Source organism: Lissotriton helveticus, chromosome 2_1, assembly GCF_964261635.1.
Source record: "Lissotriton helveticus chromosome 2_1, aLisHel1.1, whole genome shotgun sequence".
Taxonomy (NCBI): Eukaryota; Metazoa; Chordata; class Amphibia; order Caudata; family Salamandridae; genus Lissotriton; species Lissotriton helveticus.
Genome location: NC_136059.1, coordinates 561,030,071 through 561,048,456, shown reverse-complemented (window position 1 = coordinate 561,048,456; position 18,386 = coordinate 561,030,071). Strand labels below are relative to the sequence as shown.

The 18,386-nt window shown below is 43.2% G+C and overlaps 1 protein-coding gene across 2 annotated transcripts in view; it reads left to right on the top strand.

Moving 5' to 3' along the window:
- Window positions 1-18,386, top strand: part of IQGAP2 (IQ motif containing GTPase activating protein 2) — a 1,127,142-nt gene that overhangs the window by 495,469 nt on the left and 613,287 nt on the right. For both annotated transcript variants that reach the window (XM_078675224.1, XM_078675225.1), the window contains exon 3: window positions 13,787-13,943. In XM_078675224.1, coding sequence (XP_078531350.1) covers window positions 13,787-13,943 — 157 coding nt within the window. The remainder of the gene's footprint in view (window positions 1-13,786; window positions 13,944-18,386) is intronic.

The window sequence follows — 18,386 nt, the reverse complement described above, 5'->3', positions numbered from 1 at the left end:
AGTCCCTTTGGGCCTTGTTCTGGTTAAACCACAGATAACACATTGAAGATCCTCTGCCTTCTAAACAGTTGTTGAAGGTGGATGAGGTGTAGCCATCGATATTTTTTTTTGTTGATTTTTCTTTATGTGGATGGGCATTCGATTTGGTTGTCCTCGCTTTTACCATTTTATACAACTTGTAGCACTTGTTGTTACAATGATAAAATATTTGATCCTCTTCCCCCATCAGTTTCAAACTTTTGTGAACTTTGTCTTGCCTTATTTCTGCAGCATCTCAAACTCTCTTCTATCCAGCCACAGTTGATGTTAGCTTTTCTTACCGCTTAGTTTGGCATATGACACGTTTTTCTTTGTTGAAGGAGTTAGCAACACTCTGTCAGGAGGTAAAAATCCACTGCTACCACCTGCTCCGCTCATGTTTAAACATTTGTATCAATGGAAAACCTAAAACAAAAACAATATTGAAATAAATTACCAAATAATAGCGAAAATGCTAGTCACCATTTTGGAAAATGGCGTAAGGGTTGCTCTGAGGAGATATTTTCTTTTTCAATAAGACTACTTAACCCCCAAAACCTATCTTTTGACATCAAAATGAAGTATATAGGTCTCAGGTTCCTGAAATATTACATCATCCCTGCAACACATCCGCCATTTTTAAAAATGTTGTCCAGAAAAATTCGGACCAGATCAGCAATATCTACTCAAGCTAAATTACTTCTCTAATGACCCAAAAACACAAATCAAAAATGAAAATCTCTGGACAACAATTTTTATGGAGATATATCAAGGGGCCAAGATTATTTCAGTGACCATTTAAACCTGATGCTATCCTGTTCTGTACATACAGAAGCCTGTGTATTTATGTGTTTATGAATCTTCCAATGAATATTCACCATCTACAATGTAAACGATACCTGTGCGTTTCAGCATATATGAAGGGATCAGCCTTTCTTGTCATGGACACTGCCTTCAGGCTTGCTAGTGTCCTATGGCTCCTACAGTTTAGTTTTGTTTTTTTAAAGTGTTACTTGACTGCTTCTGTTTAGAATGGTAACAGTATTTATGACAACACAGGAAACTGGGACATCGAACACAAGAGCAGGCGCACTGTCCAGGACATGGGCCATGTGACTCAAGTGCACTCTTCTCTTAGTTGCCCCAGTAATACTGTATGATATTAGTGGGTTGATATCCTGTGACTCTTAGAATGTTTCACAAGTGCAAGGTACCTATGAGAACTCCTCTTGTTTAATAGTAATGTGGCATTATAGCAATATGACTCACCTCATTCATCATCTAATTTACCATTCACCAGCTCATGTATCTTGTTACTCCTGGGCGCATACTTTCCATTTGTAAGAGGCTTTTCATACTTGTGATAGAATGAAGTGCACTTAACATTCCTGTGTTAGTAGATTCCGGCTGCAGTTATAACGTGAATCTTCAACGAAAAGCTGATTCAGGTATGTCACGAAGCCGGGCTCCCTGACCTGGACGAGCTCCCTGACGCAATCGGACGGGGTGTGCCTGCTAACGTCTCTTCCTTTACACCCCGTCCGCAGGATCCTTGTGACGTTTCATGGGCTTCCCCGGCCCTGCCTCCAGCACGTCAGTTTCAGTGTCCAGCCTCCGTGACGCTGGGGGCGTTCCAACCGACTGCATCTACAACCGACCACTCCGGCGCCTGGACGTCATCTTCCACTGGCCAATCACGGGAGTTAGGGGCGTTTAAGGAAGCCCCGTTTCCCTACTGCAGCGCGGATCCTTTGGAAACGGAACGGGAAGACGAGGAAGACACCGCCAAAGAAGAAGAAGGAGGAACCGTCGGCGACCCGCTGTTGAGCCCCCTGGAGCCGAGAGTCGACAAGCCAGGAGGCCAACGTTTCCATGAGCCGCCCCGCCACACTTCCAAGGGAGAAGTGTGGCTACACAAGGTACGAGGGCGATTTCAAGGGTTGTTTTCCTCACGGGGTGGGACCGGGTAGCCTGAGGGTGGACACTCTCGCCGTTCCCTGTCACCCTGCACAGATAGACGGTTACAGACGGTGGTAGTACCCTGGTGTACCCTCACTACCCTACCCCCCTCTCTATCTTTGTATATATTGGTCTCGGCCCTAACGTGGCTCTTTTCTGTTTTTTTCTTCTCTCTCGAGTACTACTCCCTGGAGCAAGCCGGCCTTCTCTCCTCGAGGCAAAGACTGGAAGTGATGTCCTCGACGGAACGCCGCTAAAGGGACTCCCGACATATGTTCATTGTGCTTTACCCTTGTTTTGCTTACAAACCAACCGGTGGCAGAGAATACTTAATAAAAACCCGGTTAAAGACACCTCTATACTTGTGACAGCTCTCCTTCCCCGACCCCCCTTCCCACAAGGTACTTTCTATTTAAATTTATTCTACAGGTGAATTAAAACCCGTTATCCTACAGATAAGATTAAGAGAAATGCAAAACTCCTTTTTCCACACAGAGTAATGCAAGAATGAAATAATGGCTCTGCAGGACCTATAATAGAGACGTCTAGGAACAGTGTGAATTACAGGGCATGAGCAGGCGGATGCCACCACAAGCACGAGTGTGGTTTAAAACAGCTGCTGCTTGTTTCTAAAATCTACAGCTTCCTTGTTCTAAAATGTTGGCTTGTATGCTTTTACGTAGGGACCGCAGGTTCCCACATATAAGGATCATTATCGCAAGTCACCATGTTTTACAGATCCAGAAAGACCAATACATTTCGCGTTACACTTGATAATAAATAAACTCGACCACAGCTTAAAAGACTTATGTCATCGCATCAAATCAAATATTTACTATAAGGTAAATAAATTATCTTCCTGGCACCTGCTGGCTGGCAGATGTGTAGCAAATTCTCGGTGGAGTACAGACACTGGCTCTTCAAAGCTTCTGTTTTGATTTGAAGTTAATGGTCACATTTGCAGCAACGTTTAGGAAAGGGGCAAACCTGCTTATGGTTGTCAGGTGTACCTCACCTCATGTGATATAAAGGCTATGCCAGTGATCTGGGATAGAGTTCCAGTCACTGTAAATCACTGTAAAAAGAATACAAGCTGGTCATTCCACAAAAAATAACCGTATGTCTGGAAAATGAGAAGCCTATCTTCATAGATTAAAGTTTCTGGACTGTGTGAGCTATTGATGAACCCGCTTATGAAATGTAGTGATGTGATAACATTGAGAGTACCACACACCCTTCCATGTCTCATGGGAGCATTGCGAGTCCTGGGACAAAGGATGGCGAATGTAGACATAGAGATGTAGCTGTCATAATAAATATTACCGTAAGGAATCCAGCTGTTTCTGAACCTGTGGGTTGAATATAGGAGCATAACAAACTTGTTTTGCCTTACATCCTGTTAAAATGGGTGTTTTAAGTTGAATAGGGTGGGGCAGAATAAGTTATTGAGTAAAATTTTTTATAGAGTTTATGTGAGATTTACATGTTGAATGGAAAAACGAAAGACCGGTTTGTATCTGAGGTTTTATGGAACTGCATGAGAAGGTCAATGCTGGGTGGGTTTATAGCTATTTGCAGAACCAATTGCTGTAACTGTAAACACATGGTCTCAATTTGATTTGCTCAGCTTGTATGGCAACGTTTGATTTCATAGTTAAAACAGCTTTAAGTGCCTTTGCTCAGTATAAAGTTGTCTTTCCTTTTTTGACGGTGTGTATCTTCTGCTTTCCTGAAAAGTTCCCCAGTATGGTGTATACATGTCTCTGTTGAACAGCTGTTACTCACTGTCACAACGCAGACATAGAATTCAGAGGCAATTGGTCTTGAAGTTCTTGTGTGTCATTTCCTACTTTTTGTGCAGATGCAAGGAGAGCAGCTTGGCTGACCTGCAGTTTGGCTTGGATTCTAGCTCACTATTGTCTTATTCGAGCTTGTCGAGGGAGCTATGTCAGTCGCTGCGTGCATTGTGCCAAGCTGTCTGCATTAGTAGTCGGTTGCATATACCCAAAAGGAATGTTCGCAACTAATACTTATCACATCTGTCGGTTACGGGACAAAGCTTTTCTCTGTATGTTGTACCCTTTACTTTTAACTTTGCACTGAACTTCAACCTCTACACTATCAGATCAAATGGGGAACACCATCCGAGCAAGGGAGTTTGCCAAGAATGATTGTGCTTAACTCGGCTTAATGAATAATGAAATCATAACAAAAATAGGCATGTACACTTGTGCATAATTGTTCACGGCATCTTTTGCACAATCTTATAACACAAGTTATCAGTAGCTGCCGCTTGTATTGCGGATTGGTGAGTCGTGAGTAGGAGTAATGCAAACCAAAAAAGACAGAATTATAAATATAAATAAAATTACTCTTACCTGCACTGATGGCCAACACCTTGCTCCTGACCCTCGCCTCCCGGAAACTCAGGAGCTTCTGCACAGGCTCCCAGGTGCCAATCCCAGTGCTTCTCTCATGCAATTTTATATATATTTATAATTCCATGTCTGTCTTCCATGACTCAACTTTGGGTGGATCTCCAGCTCCCTATAATTGCGCGATGTTTCTTTTTTGCCACCATTAGCCCCAGTGTGACCCAGATCTTATCTTTACTGGTGAGGTTGGTGGGTTCCCGGACATCCAAAAGGCATCTCCTAGCTTTTGGCTGTATAGCAACCCTGAGCTCCTCACTCAGGAATTCATGTATCTTCAACCAGTAGGAATGTATAAGTACGCCATCCCATATTATATGCATAAATGATCCCAACAGAGCACATTTCGCCTACAATTGCCCTCATCTACTTTTCCCATTTTGCCAAGAGTAGGACAAGAGATATATACCCTATGTAGGACCTTCAACTGAACTAGACACAGCCTAGAAGAGATCGCCACCTCTCGCAGGGACGCAATTGCCTCTTGCCAGTCCTCATCATCTAGCTCAAGCCCATCCCCCCTCCCAGCTCTGCCTTAAAAGTGTTAGGTGGTCTCAGGTGTTGTTAATCAACTTCTTGTAAGTCAGGAATATTGCTCTGTCCGGCATATAGCTATCGAGTAACCTGTCCTCTAGTGGCGAGGAGTCCGGTAGGGAGGTACCTCTGGCCAGATTCAATAGGAGTGTGTGTATGATTTGTAGATATCGAAAATATTCTGTGTCAGCAAGTTCATGGCTCTGGCATAGTGCGGAGAATGAGACCACCTCTCCCCCCTCCCAGAGATCCCTGATTATCGAGTTCCCAATTAGGTCCGACTTATCAAATCCCTTTGTGGTACCTAGGATGCCCAGCTGTTCCGTATCCCATAGAGGGGGTGTCTTTGATTTTTATTTTTAATGAATCTTCCAAGAATCGAGTCACATATATATATATATATATATATATATACAGATAGCAATCCATTTTTGCTTCTTTTTCTCTGCAATTGGCGAGATACTAGGACCGTATTTAATTGGATAAACTGCATTTATGCATGGAAACAGTATTTGTGAATTCCCATGTTAACATGTGTTGGCATAATAAAGCCAGAGTCATTGGCTTGGTCAGTGCTCTTTGTGTTTGAGGTCAATTATGTAATGGTTTACACTCAAACTTCCTTGCACTTAAATATGATCCTTTTTTATCATTAATGTTTTGGAGTGTGGCACAGCAGCCTGCTGTTATAATAGTTTGACAACGACGGACCTCTCAAAAACACCTTCTCGCCCCAAAAAGCATCTTCTCAAGTGGGTTTTCAACCTCACGCTTTGATGAATGTCTGGACCTGCATGTGCTTGAGTTTTTGATTCAGTGATTGGGCTGAATACCATTGATTCAGGAGGCTGGGCTCGAAAATTAGAATCTGTTCAAGAAGAAAAAAACAGTAAAACGTGGATGGTTTGTTTAAGGGAAAATATATTCCTTCAATAAGAGATCATGCCGAATGTGAGAGTAAGAAGAGTTGAGGTGTTTCGGAGGACAGACTACTGTGCCTCAGTGAGTGCATATATGTAGTGTAAAAGTATCCTGTGTCGAAAGCAACCAAATGAGTGGTATTTTTCCAGTTGCACATACCCAATCTCCCATCAAATCTGGGTTTCTTAAATTTCGTCTCCTTTGAAACCTCCCACTATCATCATCTCTGAGATGCTCTGTGACATAGTTCTTTGTGTAGCACTCACTTGCTCCTTGCTACTAGTTATGTCACATAACTTGAATGATATCAGTTAATGTGGTCTGAAAAGATGCCTGGGGCACATGAAGACTGATGTGACTCTGCAGCACGTCAATAGCATGGGCCTGGCATTAGTCTGCTCAAAGGGACGGACAAACCTGTACCCTCTTGAACATGTTGGAAACAAATGGTACTTCAACTCTCTACAATGGGTTTATTTATTTTTATTTATAAAGTTTTATATAGCGCGAACGTGATCCCGAAGGATATCAGAGCGCTTTACAATTTGAGGGAGAGGAAGGTAATAGTTGCAGTACAATCATCAAAAGGAATACCAACCCAAACAAATCAAATATGCATATCAAACAAAAAGGTTACGATTCCTTTATTTAAAACTCCTGTCGGAAGGCATTTTTTCCTCCTGTCCTGGGCCATGGGAACTGGGCCAGGACTTCAACAAGTCGCCCCCTTGGCATTCTATATTTAAATCCTCATCACAATGAATTAGGGCGCAACTAGATCCGAACTTCTGGGGGAGGGACTAACAGGTCAACCAAGGAGGTGGGTAACACTTCAAACAATGGGGCAGAGCTATCCTTCGAGCCAATACAGGAAATGAGAGTAATGGATTGTACATTTTAAATATATTGGTCAAACCTTCTATGTTCACATCAAACATGCTTTTGTGAATTTGACAATGGTCATAAGCTTCTGACAGATCTCTTTAAAAAGGGCAATGGCTGATTTGAGAACTAAAAAGTAGCTTCAAGAGATTTTGGTTAAAAGCACTTTAGAACCAGTGTTTGCTGTTATTCAAATGCCAGAAACCGGTCCCCGGTAGCTTGTCTCCTTTCTGGTGAAGAATTGGCTTGGTAGTTTGGTCTGCCCTGTTCCCATGATGCACTGGGCCAGGGACAGACTAATTTGCATATAGCCAGGTTCTGAGCTGGGATGGGGCAGTGAGCTAAATAACGGTGATGGATCAAGCCCTGATCTTTGGACTGGGTAAGAGTGGTCTGCTTAATTCAGACACTCTGTTCATCACCACCCCCTTTTCTGATTCGTTATTCAAAGATGACAACGATTTTTGCAAATTCTCTGAATATTTTTTCTGTGAAATGACAATGAACTCATGGAATATTGATAATTACATTTTCATTAAGATACTTCTATCTGACTACGGACCAAAGGAAAGATTTCAGTCTTGTCATCTGGATATTACAACATATGCTTGTTTGATGGAGCACACATGTTCAGGTTATATAATATGTAATTTATTGGTGTTTTTATAGCATGCTTATCACCCGTGAGGGTGTCCAGGCGCTATGTAGCCAGTGTGTGAGACTAGCCTTGGAGGGCTTACTGGGAGAGCCAGGCCTTCAGCTTGTTGTGGAAATCAAGAAGAGAGGAGGAGGCTCAGATCTGATGTGGGAGGTTGTGCGACGCTTTAGGAGCCAGGTAGGAGAAGGTGCAATCCCTGCTCTGCTTTTGTCTGTGAGTGGGGTGTGTGATAGTGAGAGACCAGCAGAGCTGAGGTGTCTTGAAGGTTGGTGAAAATGAATGCAGCTATTCAGGTAGGCAGGGCCTGTGTTGTAGACTCCTTTGCCGGTGTGGGTGAGGAGTTTGAAGTGTGCGTACTTGTGTATCGGGATCCAGTGGAGTTTCCTAATGTGTGGTGTGATACGGGATTGGTCAGGGTGGCTGAGGACTATTCTGGCTGCTGTGTTTTGGACCGTCTGCAGTCTTCTTGTGAGCTGGTTGGTTATCCCTGGATGCAGAGTGTTCTCAGAGTCTAGTCTACCACATAGAATAAGGGGCTATGTATTTTCAGTCCAGGGCCAATGAACATCTGTAAGTAATGGGTGACTGGGGGGGGCATCTTTTTGCATTATGCCACTCCCAGTAAATCCAAGTTCAGGTCACTGGCCTGTTATTTATGTGGATACAGGAATTCCGCTTCACATATGTTCCCATCTGGACCCTGGTCTTTTATGGAATCTTGCAAGTGGGATGCTTAGGCAGACAGAGAGCGCCACCATAAGAGAGGCACAGCAATGGAAAAACAACAAAGCCCTCTTGTCCCTGTGAATGGCTTTAAGATAAACTTGGCGTTTGATGTGTGTGGGATCTATTGGAGATGATGTTTCCAATTTTTTTTAGTTTTACAATAACAGTTCTCATATTTTTGTCAATAAAACCAATGTGTATCCGGTGCTCCTGGCTGAAAGAAAGGTGGCCTTCTGTTGTATGAAACCAAGGTCGAGACAGAGTTTCAAGCCTTGTCAGGGTGCCCTCCACCTGTAAGAAATGTAAATGTGTGTACATGTTGATTAATTAGCGGATCTAAAGGCTGCTTGGAAACCTGTGTATGGTTTTGATTCATGGAGTCATTTGAGACTTCTTAGTGAAATTATTTTTTCTTTTTGAGAGATAATGTAAGGGTGTTATCAGCAGAGTTCTGGATTGTGTCTGTCTAATGGAAACTTATACAAAAAGGTCCACTAGGTACAGTCTGGTTGCATGTTACTAAAAATGTGCATTTTAATGCAATCGAAATGTGAACCAACCAGGATTCAGTTCTGTAGCCATCTGTTTACAGACCGAGACACATGTAGTGAACGTATTAACCAACTGAGCTTCCATAACACAAAATAATACATTTTCCACCTATCGCTTTAAGTTACATTAATTTCTTATCTACGGTTTAGATTCATTTTGTTTGTATTTACCTGAAGGTGAATGGTCAACAAAATAGTTGCAGAATATTATGCAATTTTTAGCCACATATCTTTTCTTGTTCCCATTGCACTTAGGATCACAGTTCCCATACCATTATTGGCTCCTCCATAGGGGGCGCCAGGGCGTCGACCCACTGAATCTCTCTGCAGATAATTGCTTCAGGTGTTGCATACAGCTTTTACATAAAAACAAATGATCTTATATCGTTTGTTTGCATATAAAAGCTGTAATGGCTACATGGCAGCAGAAGAGGGCTACACTAGTTGTATTGCGCATGTGTCAGGCGGAGGCTCTTAACCCCTTGGACGCAGGTTTATTTCCCGCGCGGTGCAGGAGAAATAAATGGCAGGCGGGATTCAGATGTCTCCCGGCCGTCGTGTGCACACGCCCACTGTGACGCATGAGGGCCGGAAGCCGTCATGAGCATACAAGGGGTTAAAGCCCGCCCTCACACAATTACATATCTGACATGCTGTACTAGCGTCATGCAGTGCAGCATGTCAGATAATGGAGCTTCAGGGCTTTTCCATCATGCGCTATTTTACAATATAAGAAGTCAGAATAGAGAAAAGGAGTTTACCTCTAACCTTATCCCAGCTTCTGATTGGTTAGAAGCTCTTCAACCTCTGATGAGCTGCTTGCCAGAGGTATGCCATTCGGAAATTGTGGGCCCTGCTGGAAAAGCATGCCAGCTCGTGGTGAAGAGGCCTGCCTCGGATATGTTATTTATTTTGCAGTTTTACTTTGTGTGAGTGTGGGTGTCCGTGTTCGTTTGCCTGTATGATGGTGACTGTATATGTATGTCAGTATTTATGTCCGTATGATTGTCATTCAATGCGTGCCTGGGAGTGTATATGTTTATATGCTTAAGCCCGTTTGCAAAGAATACTGAACCTCAGTAAGGACCTATATTTCTTTTTTACATTGAATCAATCTCAACATTTTTAGAGGATGCCAAAGAGAGAACTATAAAGTATTATTCAAAATAGATTTATTGATTTTCTTCATATTTTTATAAAAAGATTTTTAAACACATTTTATCAACTAAATCAGTCATTGTGTACTCAACCAAAATTTGATCTAATTTACAAACATACTTTTTATGACATAGAAAACATTAAATTAAAGATGCTTGGAGCAGTCACAAGAACCCCCGATCGCGCAAACTGCCAAGTTTAGACCAGGGCTTGGCATAGCTTGGTCCATGAACTCTAAAATCCACCACAGCGGCAAGCCAATTGCAAAGATATAAGTACATAACTCAAAGGCGGAATGTGAAGACATACTATCAAACGAAATTATATAAAAACCAGAACACACGTTATTCATGTGGAAGCCCTTCGCCCCGTAGAAAAAACTGGTCCATCTAACACAGAAAACTCGTCAATATGATTATAGTTCTTGTTTAAAACCATAGACTGTCCAGGATCTGCACCAATATACATTCTCAGTGACTACCAAAATTGCACCACTGAAGAATTGTATGACGCCCTCGAATACCCTTTTTTAATCTTTGTGTAATACATTATTGTCTATGTTCTCTGGCCCTGAGGAAGGTGGCTCTCACCGAAACGTACGTCGGCCTAACATCAGCTGTCACGGATACAAACTAGTTAAATCCACCATAACTAGCAGAACTATACCATCTTGTGTCTCTAGTGTATTCTGCATAGCACACCTCAGAATTGTTAAATGTATTAGTCTATTGTTGTGTATAAATTAGTCTTATTTATGAGTCAGTTTTAGAATAGATCACAGTATGATTGGTATGTAAGTATGTTTGTGTGTAAGATCAGTGTAGTTGTTATTAGAGGGCATCTTTAATTTAATGTTTTCTATGTCATAAAAAGTATGTTTGTAAATTAGATCAAATTTTGGTTGAGTACACAATGACTGATTTAGTTGATAAAATGTGTTTAAAAATCTTTTTATAAAAATATGAAGAAAATCAATAAATCTATTTTGAATAATACTTTATAGTTCTCTCTTTGGCATCCTCTAAAAATGTTGAGATTGATTCAATGTAAAAAAGAAATATAGGTCCTTACTGAGGTTCAGTATTCTTTGCATAATTTGTCTCTCCCCCCTCGGGACCTAAACCTATTAGGGAGAACTCTTTCTCACCTTATGCTTAAGCCCGTGCCATAGGAAAGCCATAGGGTGAGAGGTCTTGAGCCCAGTGGATAGCGAGGACGGGAGCATGCCATTAACTAGTGAAATAATCCAGGCTGTGTAATAAAAGGCCTGTGAAAAAACGGGCTTCTAAATTACCACACAAACCAGTATGCAAAAAAAACCTGTGAGATATAGGAGCTGCTAGCGCTTGAAATTAAATGAGTGTAGCTACCAATAGAGTAACAGGTGCATTTGTTTCAGGACCCTGTAATGTGATGGACCCTCTTCACCCCTGTTTTCACAGCAAGTCTGGGGCAGAGAGACCACATGTTCTTGCTTGAATTTGGACCCAAGGTGGCTTTACTGTGCCAGTGTGCTTCTATATTTTATAAATTAGGGAAATACTTTGGTCCTGTCTGTATAGGGCATGATCTGGATGTAGTTTGTAGCATTCTCCATCTCTTCTCTTTGTGTGTTGTTAAAGATCAATGAGTCACTGACGCAGCACAGGCATATAAAAATACTGTGACATAGGCATTGTTCTCTCCTAGCAATTGAATTACAGCTGTTAGAATTATTTTCTGGTGGACAGAGCCAGTGGAGTACAAAGTTTCTGCTGTTGCAGCCTGAGCTTTTAGTATATTTCAACAGTTCCTCCTCATATCAACTTGTTGAACCATTGGGGTGCTAGATAATTTAAGAAAATGCCATAAACGCAGTGATTGGCATCTACGTTTTTAAATAACATTTCTTGGGGAAGGGGAGAACCCCAAACTCACTGCAGGGACTTTGGGCTACCTCATTATGGTCAATCGGGACCATCCAGTGTAGGCATTTACGCATCACCTATTTGAAAGTTTACCAGCCGGCACTCTCATACGTTTATGCACACCAACCTCTAGATGACCTGTAAAATACTTTATACGAAGATGTCAATGAGGCCCCATCTCCACAGCACACACCAGCTACAGAACGGAGTGTTGTGCAAGCTGCTGCTGCATGAGCTAAGATGCATGCTGGGGACGGGGCTGGAGCAGTGGTGCCTATAGATATGATTTTTAAGCAGGATGAGCACACAAGGAACTACAGATAAAACAGGCGGGCCACCTACAATGAGCAATCCATAAGATGTGCACATGTGTTTTATATTTGAAAAGACAAAGGTTAAAGTGATGTTATAGTTAGGAATTGTAATATTTTACTTCACATAAAAAAAGAACTCAGACCGTCACTGTCAAGCCAAAGGCTAGTGGGATGTTATAGTTAGTTTAAAACAATATGTTTGACCTAACATTTTCATCTAACAAAACCACTGATATTCACCAGTCATAGTCCGCTCAAGTAACTACAACTCATGCCTCTGCCATGCAGTGTTGTCATCAATTATGTCATTTCAGGTGTTGCATGTTAATAATAATAGTGATGTAAAATGAGAGGTAATTACCACCCCCCCAGTCAGATCTTATCTTTAGATCTCAATTAGACCTTATCATTAGATCTGTTGGATCCGTGGCTTGAAATAGCTATACATTTAGAACGGTAACTTTTCAAAACATATTGAACAGATTCACCCAATATCTCAAAAAGCACTCTTTCTGGACCAACATCTAGCTTTCTGCCAAATTTGGTCTAAATCCATTCAGGCGTGGGGGCTGTAATATACTTTTTCATTTATTTCAGATAGGTGCTGTTTTTAGGTCTTGCTTAAGACAGTTGACGCGCTGTCTGTTGGGAGACCTTTTGTTAGCTTACAGAGGGCTAAGAGCTTGCCCATTGCGTACTATTGGTAGGCTTAATTTTCGCTTTCATTTGCTTGCTTCTAATTTGTTATCTTGTGTGGCTTCACTTCCTTGGACCTATTGCGTGTGACCTTTCACTGTTTCATTTTCAGGAGATACTTTTTTCTTTTGGTTTAAACACTACAAGAGTGTGTGCTTTCCAGCGGCCTCCCTTGTGTACATCTCCCTCTCCACACGGTTGTGATGCTCTTTCGCTGCTCATGTACTCCTGCTGAACTTGAGTGCATATCTCACTACTGTATTGTTTTTGCCTGTGTGGTTTTCCACCCACTTCCATGTTGCACTTTAAAAAAAATCCATTTGCTTCCCTCGCGGTCCTCTCTCCCGGTTTATTTCCCCCTCCATATTCCTTCCCTGTGCCCTCATTGTTGCTTTTTCCCCACTTGTGCACCCTGTTACTCCGCGCACCCCCTTCATGTTGCTTCCCCCTCCCTGTTGCTTCCTTCCTTGTTGCTTCCTTCCTTGTTGCTCCCCCCTCCCTTGTTGCTCCCCCTCCGCTATGTTGTTTCTCCCACCCATGTTAATTATTTCTAATGTACCAATCCAACACTGATCGGCAAACAGAAAAAAAGTGCCTGTGTCATTTTGCAGGCACACACATGCTTGGTGTGTGACTTCAAAATGAAGCGGCTGGCGGCGGCGTATTACTTTTTTTTCTTTTTTTAAATCCATGCTTCACAGCACTGGGGCCACTGTACAGCATTGCTAGAATCATTAGCAAAACCAATAGGTTCTAAAGGCGAGACGCATTACCTTTGCCAGTGCTTGTTTGCATACACCTGTAACTTCTCATTGTGCCAGCATTTTGGTATCTCTAGTCTTTAATAAACTGTTTTAGTGCAGATTTACATTTTTAATTTTATAGTCTTATGTACCACCATGGGATATTCTCAGAAGGCGCTATGAAATCGCATTTGGGGTACTTGAAAAAGGCATGTGACTACTAATTGAGGAATCAAGTGTTGACTGCATAGTTGAAAATACAATAAAACGTTTCTTTTTTCTTGTAGGTGGATAGAAGCCTGCTTAGCTGAAGAACTGCCACCCACTACTGAACTAGAAGAAGGCCTGCGAAATGGAGTTTACCTAGTTAAGTTGGGCAAATTCTTTGCTCCGAAAATGATTTCTGAAAAAAAAATCTATGATGCGGAGCAAATTCGATATAAGGTAATTTTGGCGTTGTCATATAGAAGTCCAGAATGCTGCGATGTTTTTGCTTGACACACAGTTATGGTTAATGGTCTCATGGTAGTCTCGGTGGTGTTTTATAATCTTTGAAAATTGGTAGGTGTTTGGTTAAAATAGATATTGCTTTTAAGGATATAATTAATACATTAACACGTGTTTAAAACTGTTCCTCGCACACTTTTATTAACCTACAAAAGGATCAGTGCACACAGTGTGTCTTAAATTAGTTATTAGCTGTACATGTCAACTAACTGCTAGCTAATTTTGTGCAAAGATGTTAGGTGGAAGCTTCAATGATGAGATGTAATTATTTCTACTGTGACTTTAGAGTCCGCAAGGCCGATTTCCACATGGTTAGCACAATAGTTTGACACTGTTCAAGTTCAAGTTCCAAAATTTGTATAGCGCACTACTCACCCAGAGGGTCTCAAGGCGCTTGAGGGAGGGTGCTGTACTTATCAAATATCCAGGTTTTTAGTTGCTTTCTGAAGGAGAGGTGGTTCCGTGTAAGGCGGAGGTGGGTGGGGAGAGAGTTCCAGGTCTTGGCCGCTAAGTAGGAGAAGGATCTTCCTCCCATTGTGGATCTGAGAATTCTCGGAATTGCGGCGAGCGCTTGATTGGACGATCGTAGCTGGCGGGAGGGGGTGTAGAAGGATAGACGTGTGTTGAGGCAATTGGGACCTAGGTCGTAGAGGGCTTTGTGTGCGTGGGTGAGGAGGCGGAACGTTATTCTCTTGTTGACAGGGAGCCAATGGAGATCCTTCAGGTGGTCGGAAATGTGGGCTTGTTGAGGGATGTCCAGTATGAGTCTGGCTGAGGCGTTTTGGATGCGTTGGAGTTTTTTCTGAAGTTTGGCTGTGGTACCTGCGTAAAGGGTGTTTCCGTAGTACAATCGGCTTGTGACCAGTGCGTGAGTGACCGTCTTTCTTGTTTCGGTGGGGATCCATCGGAAGATTTTTTTGAGCATGCGTAAGATGTTGAAGCATGATGATGAGACGGCGTTGACTTGTCTGGTCATCGAGAGGGAGGAGTCCAGGATGAAGCCCAGGTTACGTGCGTGGTCCGTAGGTGTGGGTGCTGTTCCCAGGGCCGGTGGCCACCATGAGTTGTCCCAGGCAGAGGGGGATGACCCTAAGATGAGGACTTCCGTTTTGTCCGAGTTGAGTTTTAAACGACTATTCTTCATCCACTAGGCTACTTCTTTCATTCCTTGGTGTAAGTTGGTTTTGGCGGTGTTTGGGTCTTTGGTGAGGGAGAGGATCAGCTGTGTGTCGTCAGCGTGGGAGATGATGTTGAGGTTGTGTTGGCGTGCGATGGAAGCGAGGGGACTCATGTATACGTTGAAGAGGGTAGGACTGAGTGATGATCCTTGTGGTACTCCGCAGATGACTTCGGTGGCCTCTGATTTGAAGGGGGGGGGTAGGTGGACTCTCTGGGTTCTTCCGGCCAGGAACGATATGATCCAGTCCAATGCTTTTCCTTGGATTCCGACGTCGCTGAGTCGTTTTATGAGGGTGCTATGAGAGACTGTGTCGAATGCTGCGGAGAGGTCAAGTAAGATGAGGGCAACTGTTTCTCCGTTGTCCAGTAGAGTTCGGATGTCGTCTGTTGCCGCGATGAGGGCGGTTTCGGTGCTGTGTTTGGCTCGGAAGCCGGATTGTGAGGGGTCGAGGGATTTGTTGGATTCGAGGAAGGCGGCGAGCTGACTGTTGACTGCTTTCTCAATGACTTCGGCGGGGAATGGGAGGAGCGAGATGGGGCGGTAGTTCTTAAGTTCGGTGGGGTCTGCTGTGGGTTTCTTTAAAAGGGCGCTGAGTTCGGCATGTTTCCAGATTTCCGGGTAGGTTGCGGAGTTGAAGGAGCAGTTGATGACATCGCGGAGATGGGGTGCGATGATGGAGCTAGCTTTGTTGAAAATGTGGTGTGGGCATGGGTCGGTTGGCGATCCTGAGTGGATGGAGTTCATCAGGTGGATGGTGTCTACGGTGGTGATGGGGTTCCAGGCGAAAAGGTTGTTAGAGGGCGGTGTTGGTTCGGAAATGGGTGGAGAGGACATAACTTCGGACTGGTTTCAAAGCTGTTATGTATTTCGGCGATTTTGTTGTGGAAGAATGTGGATAGAGAGTCGCAGAGATACACTGCATGTATCCTAATATTTTTTAGTGAGCTGTCTGCTTGTACTGTGTTTGGTTGTTGACAAAGTATTTGTGACATATCCGCATCTTTAGATGGATCGGAAAGGTAGGTTAGTGCATAGTCATGATGCCTCCATGTACAACCACAGACTAGAGGTTTAGCATAAATGGTGACCATCCAGGTGGAGCTCTGTCCTCTCAATACCCTAGCTCATCAGATACCCACAAGCTTCATAGCCTGGTTAGCCTAGCTGCTGTATATACAGCATAGGAGTTGGACTGAAAATTTTCAGTAATCACTATAAACTCACCCTGGGAGTACAGTGTAATCTTGGTCCTGTTAACACAACCAGATTATGCTTTTTTTCCTACATACCCGTATCACTAAGCTCTGTGACTAAAACACAATAGGATCACCACACAGGTCACTCACTTAAGACACCAAAACACTTCACACAGAGGCTCACATCAAGTACAGCACCCTTACACGCCCCCACTGAGTAGTTTGTTACCCATCCAATAAGGTGCTTTGGTGCTCGACATTGGAGTATGAGGCAATATATAGTTTGTTTTTTATTGTGTCTGACAATTTGAAAACTAATTTCCGGATGTTTCAGTACAGATCTGATCTGTTTTATGAAGTTTAGGGTTTGAGTTTGTGTATAGCTAGGTCTCTGTAAATTTCTCAGCTGATAAGGAATCGTAGGTTTAATGCTTCCTCCATATTTTTTTAAATCCCTAACATGTTTGTTAATGTTTCAATCTTTCAAGTACTAATGGCCGAATTATGTTGGGGGACAAGCTCACTGTTCAGGTTTAGAGGTTTTTCAATGTAGTAATTAGTAACTTCTTTAGTGGTGTCTGGGATAGATGAGAACAGTGCAACAAATCTGGAAGAGTTTTTTTTTTAAAGAACTCCTGAGAGTTGTGGAACAGTTGAGCTAAAGTTTATTTCACACAGCGTATAGGTAGGCCATTACATGAAATAGTTGCATGGACAGAACAGTCTAGTTTGACACAGGTTTCAAGGTTGTTTTAGTTGGTAGCTGCTGCAATTAGATCTATAAGATATTTCCTTTGCTATGTGAGGGGCATAGAAGAATATAGGAGGTTGAGTGGGAGGCAAGTTGATGTGAATGTGTGCATTCTTACCCTTTTTCAGAGAGAGGAAGAGAGAGGTCCTCTACTCATCCAAAGGGGGTGATACGAGCTGTTTTGATTCATGTTCTTTAATTGTGATGTTATGGCATGCTGTTCTGAGAGCCTGTTAATCATTAGTAGGCAGATTTGTATTAGCGGGTAGAGGTAAGACAGATGGATGTAGGTCATGTTTGAGGTTGCAATTGTTAAGAATCAGAATGTTGCATATTGTAAAATTAAGCAGATTCTTAAGATGAGGGCTGGGGATGTGCAATATCTCGGATGGCCACTGGGGGGGGGATGATGTGTGTCCTGCCTTTCTTGAATGAGTCCAGGCTGGGTTTAATAGACCTGAGGAGTTTTCACTAGCACCTGAATAGGCCTGGGCTGCATTCAGAGCGGTGCAAGGGAGACTTCCCTTGCAGCTCAGTAGGCCCTGTCTCCCTTGGACAATGCTGTCTCCACCTCCTGCCAGGAAGCTGCACTAGTGAGGACAGACTGGTTTTGTCTGGGCAAAGAGCTTCTCTACCACCAGAGAACAAAGGCATTTGTGCTATACAAAGTGGAGCCCCAAAACGTTAGATTACTGCTGAACTAAGGAACCTGTCAGGAAGAAGGACTGGAAAAGCTGTCAGGAGGAACTGCCACTTTGCTCCGTGATCGCCGGAATCAAGGAACCTGCCAAGGAGAAGAGCTGCCAGGGGGAGTACTGCCCCTTTGCTGCGTTGTTGCTTTTTTGGGTTGGCAGTGACAGTGAAAGGACTGGACTGAACTGAACTTTCTTTACTTGTGATGAGTATCTCCAAGGGCTTGAAGTAGAGCTTGCCTCCTGTTCTGAAGTCTCGGGACTGCAAAGACTTCACCAACCTCTGGGTAACGCTTCTGGAACCGCGGTTTCAGTTGCCACAGTGGAGGGAAAAGCAACCAACTCTGTCACTGGCTCTGTGTCCTGAAGGCACCGCAGAGGGCACCGCCACATCTCGCACAGCAACACTGGTCTTACTGACGACGACTGCTGCCGCCGAGCCACTGCTTGCACCGTGACCGCATCATTGCTTGGGGTCATTGCTCGCAAGTCGCACGACTGTCCCACACCGCAGTCCGGGCCGACCAACGGCAGCTTCCTGTAGCCATCTCTGTCATCTGC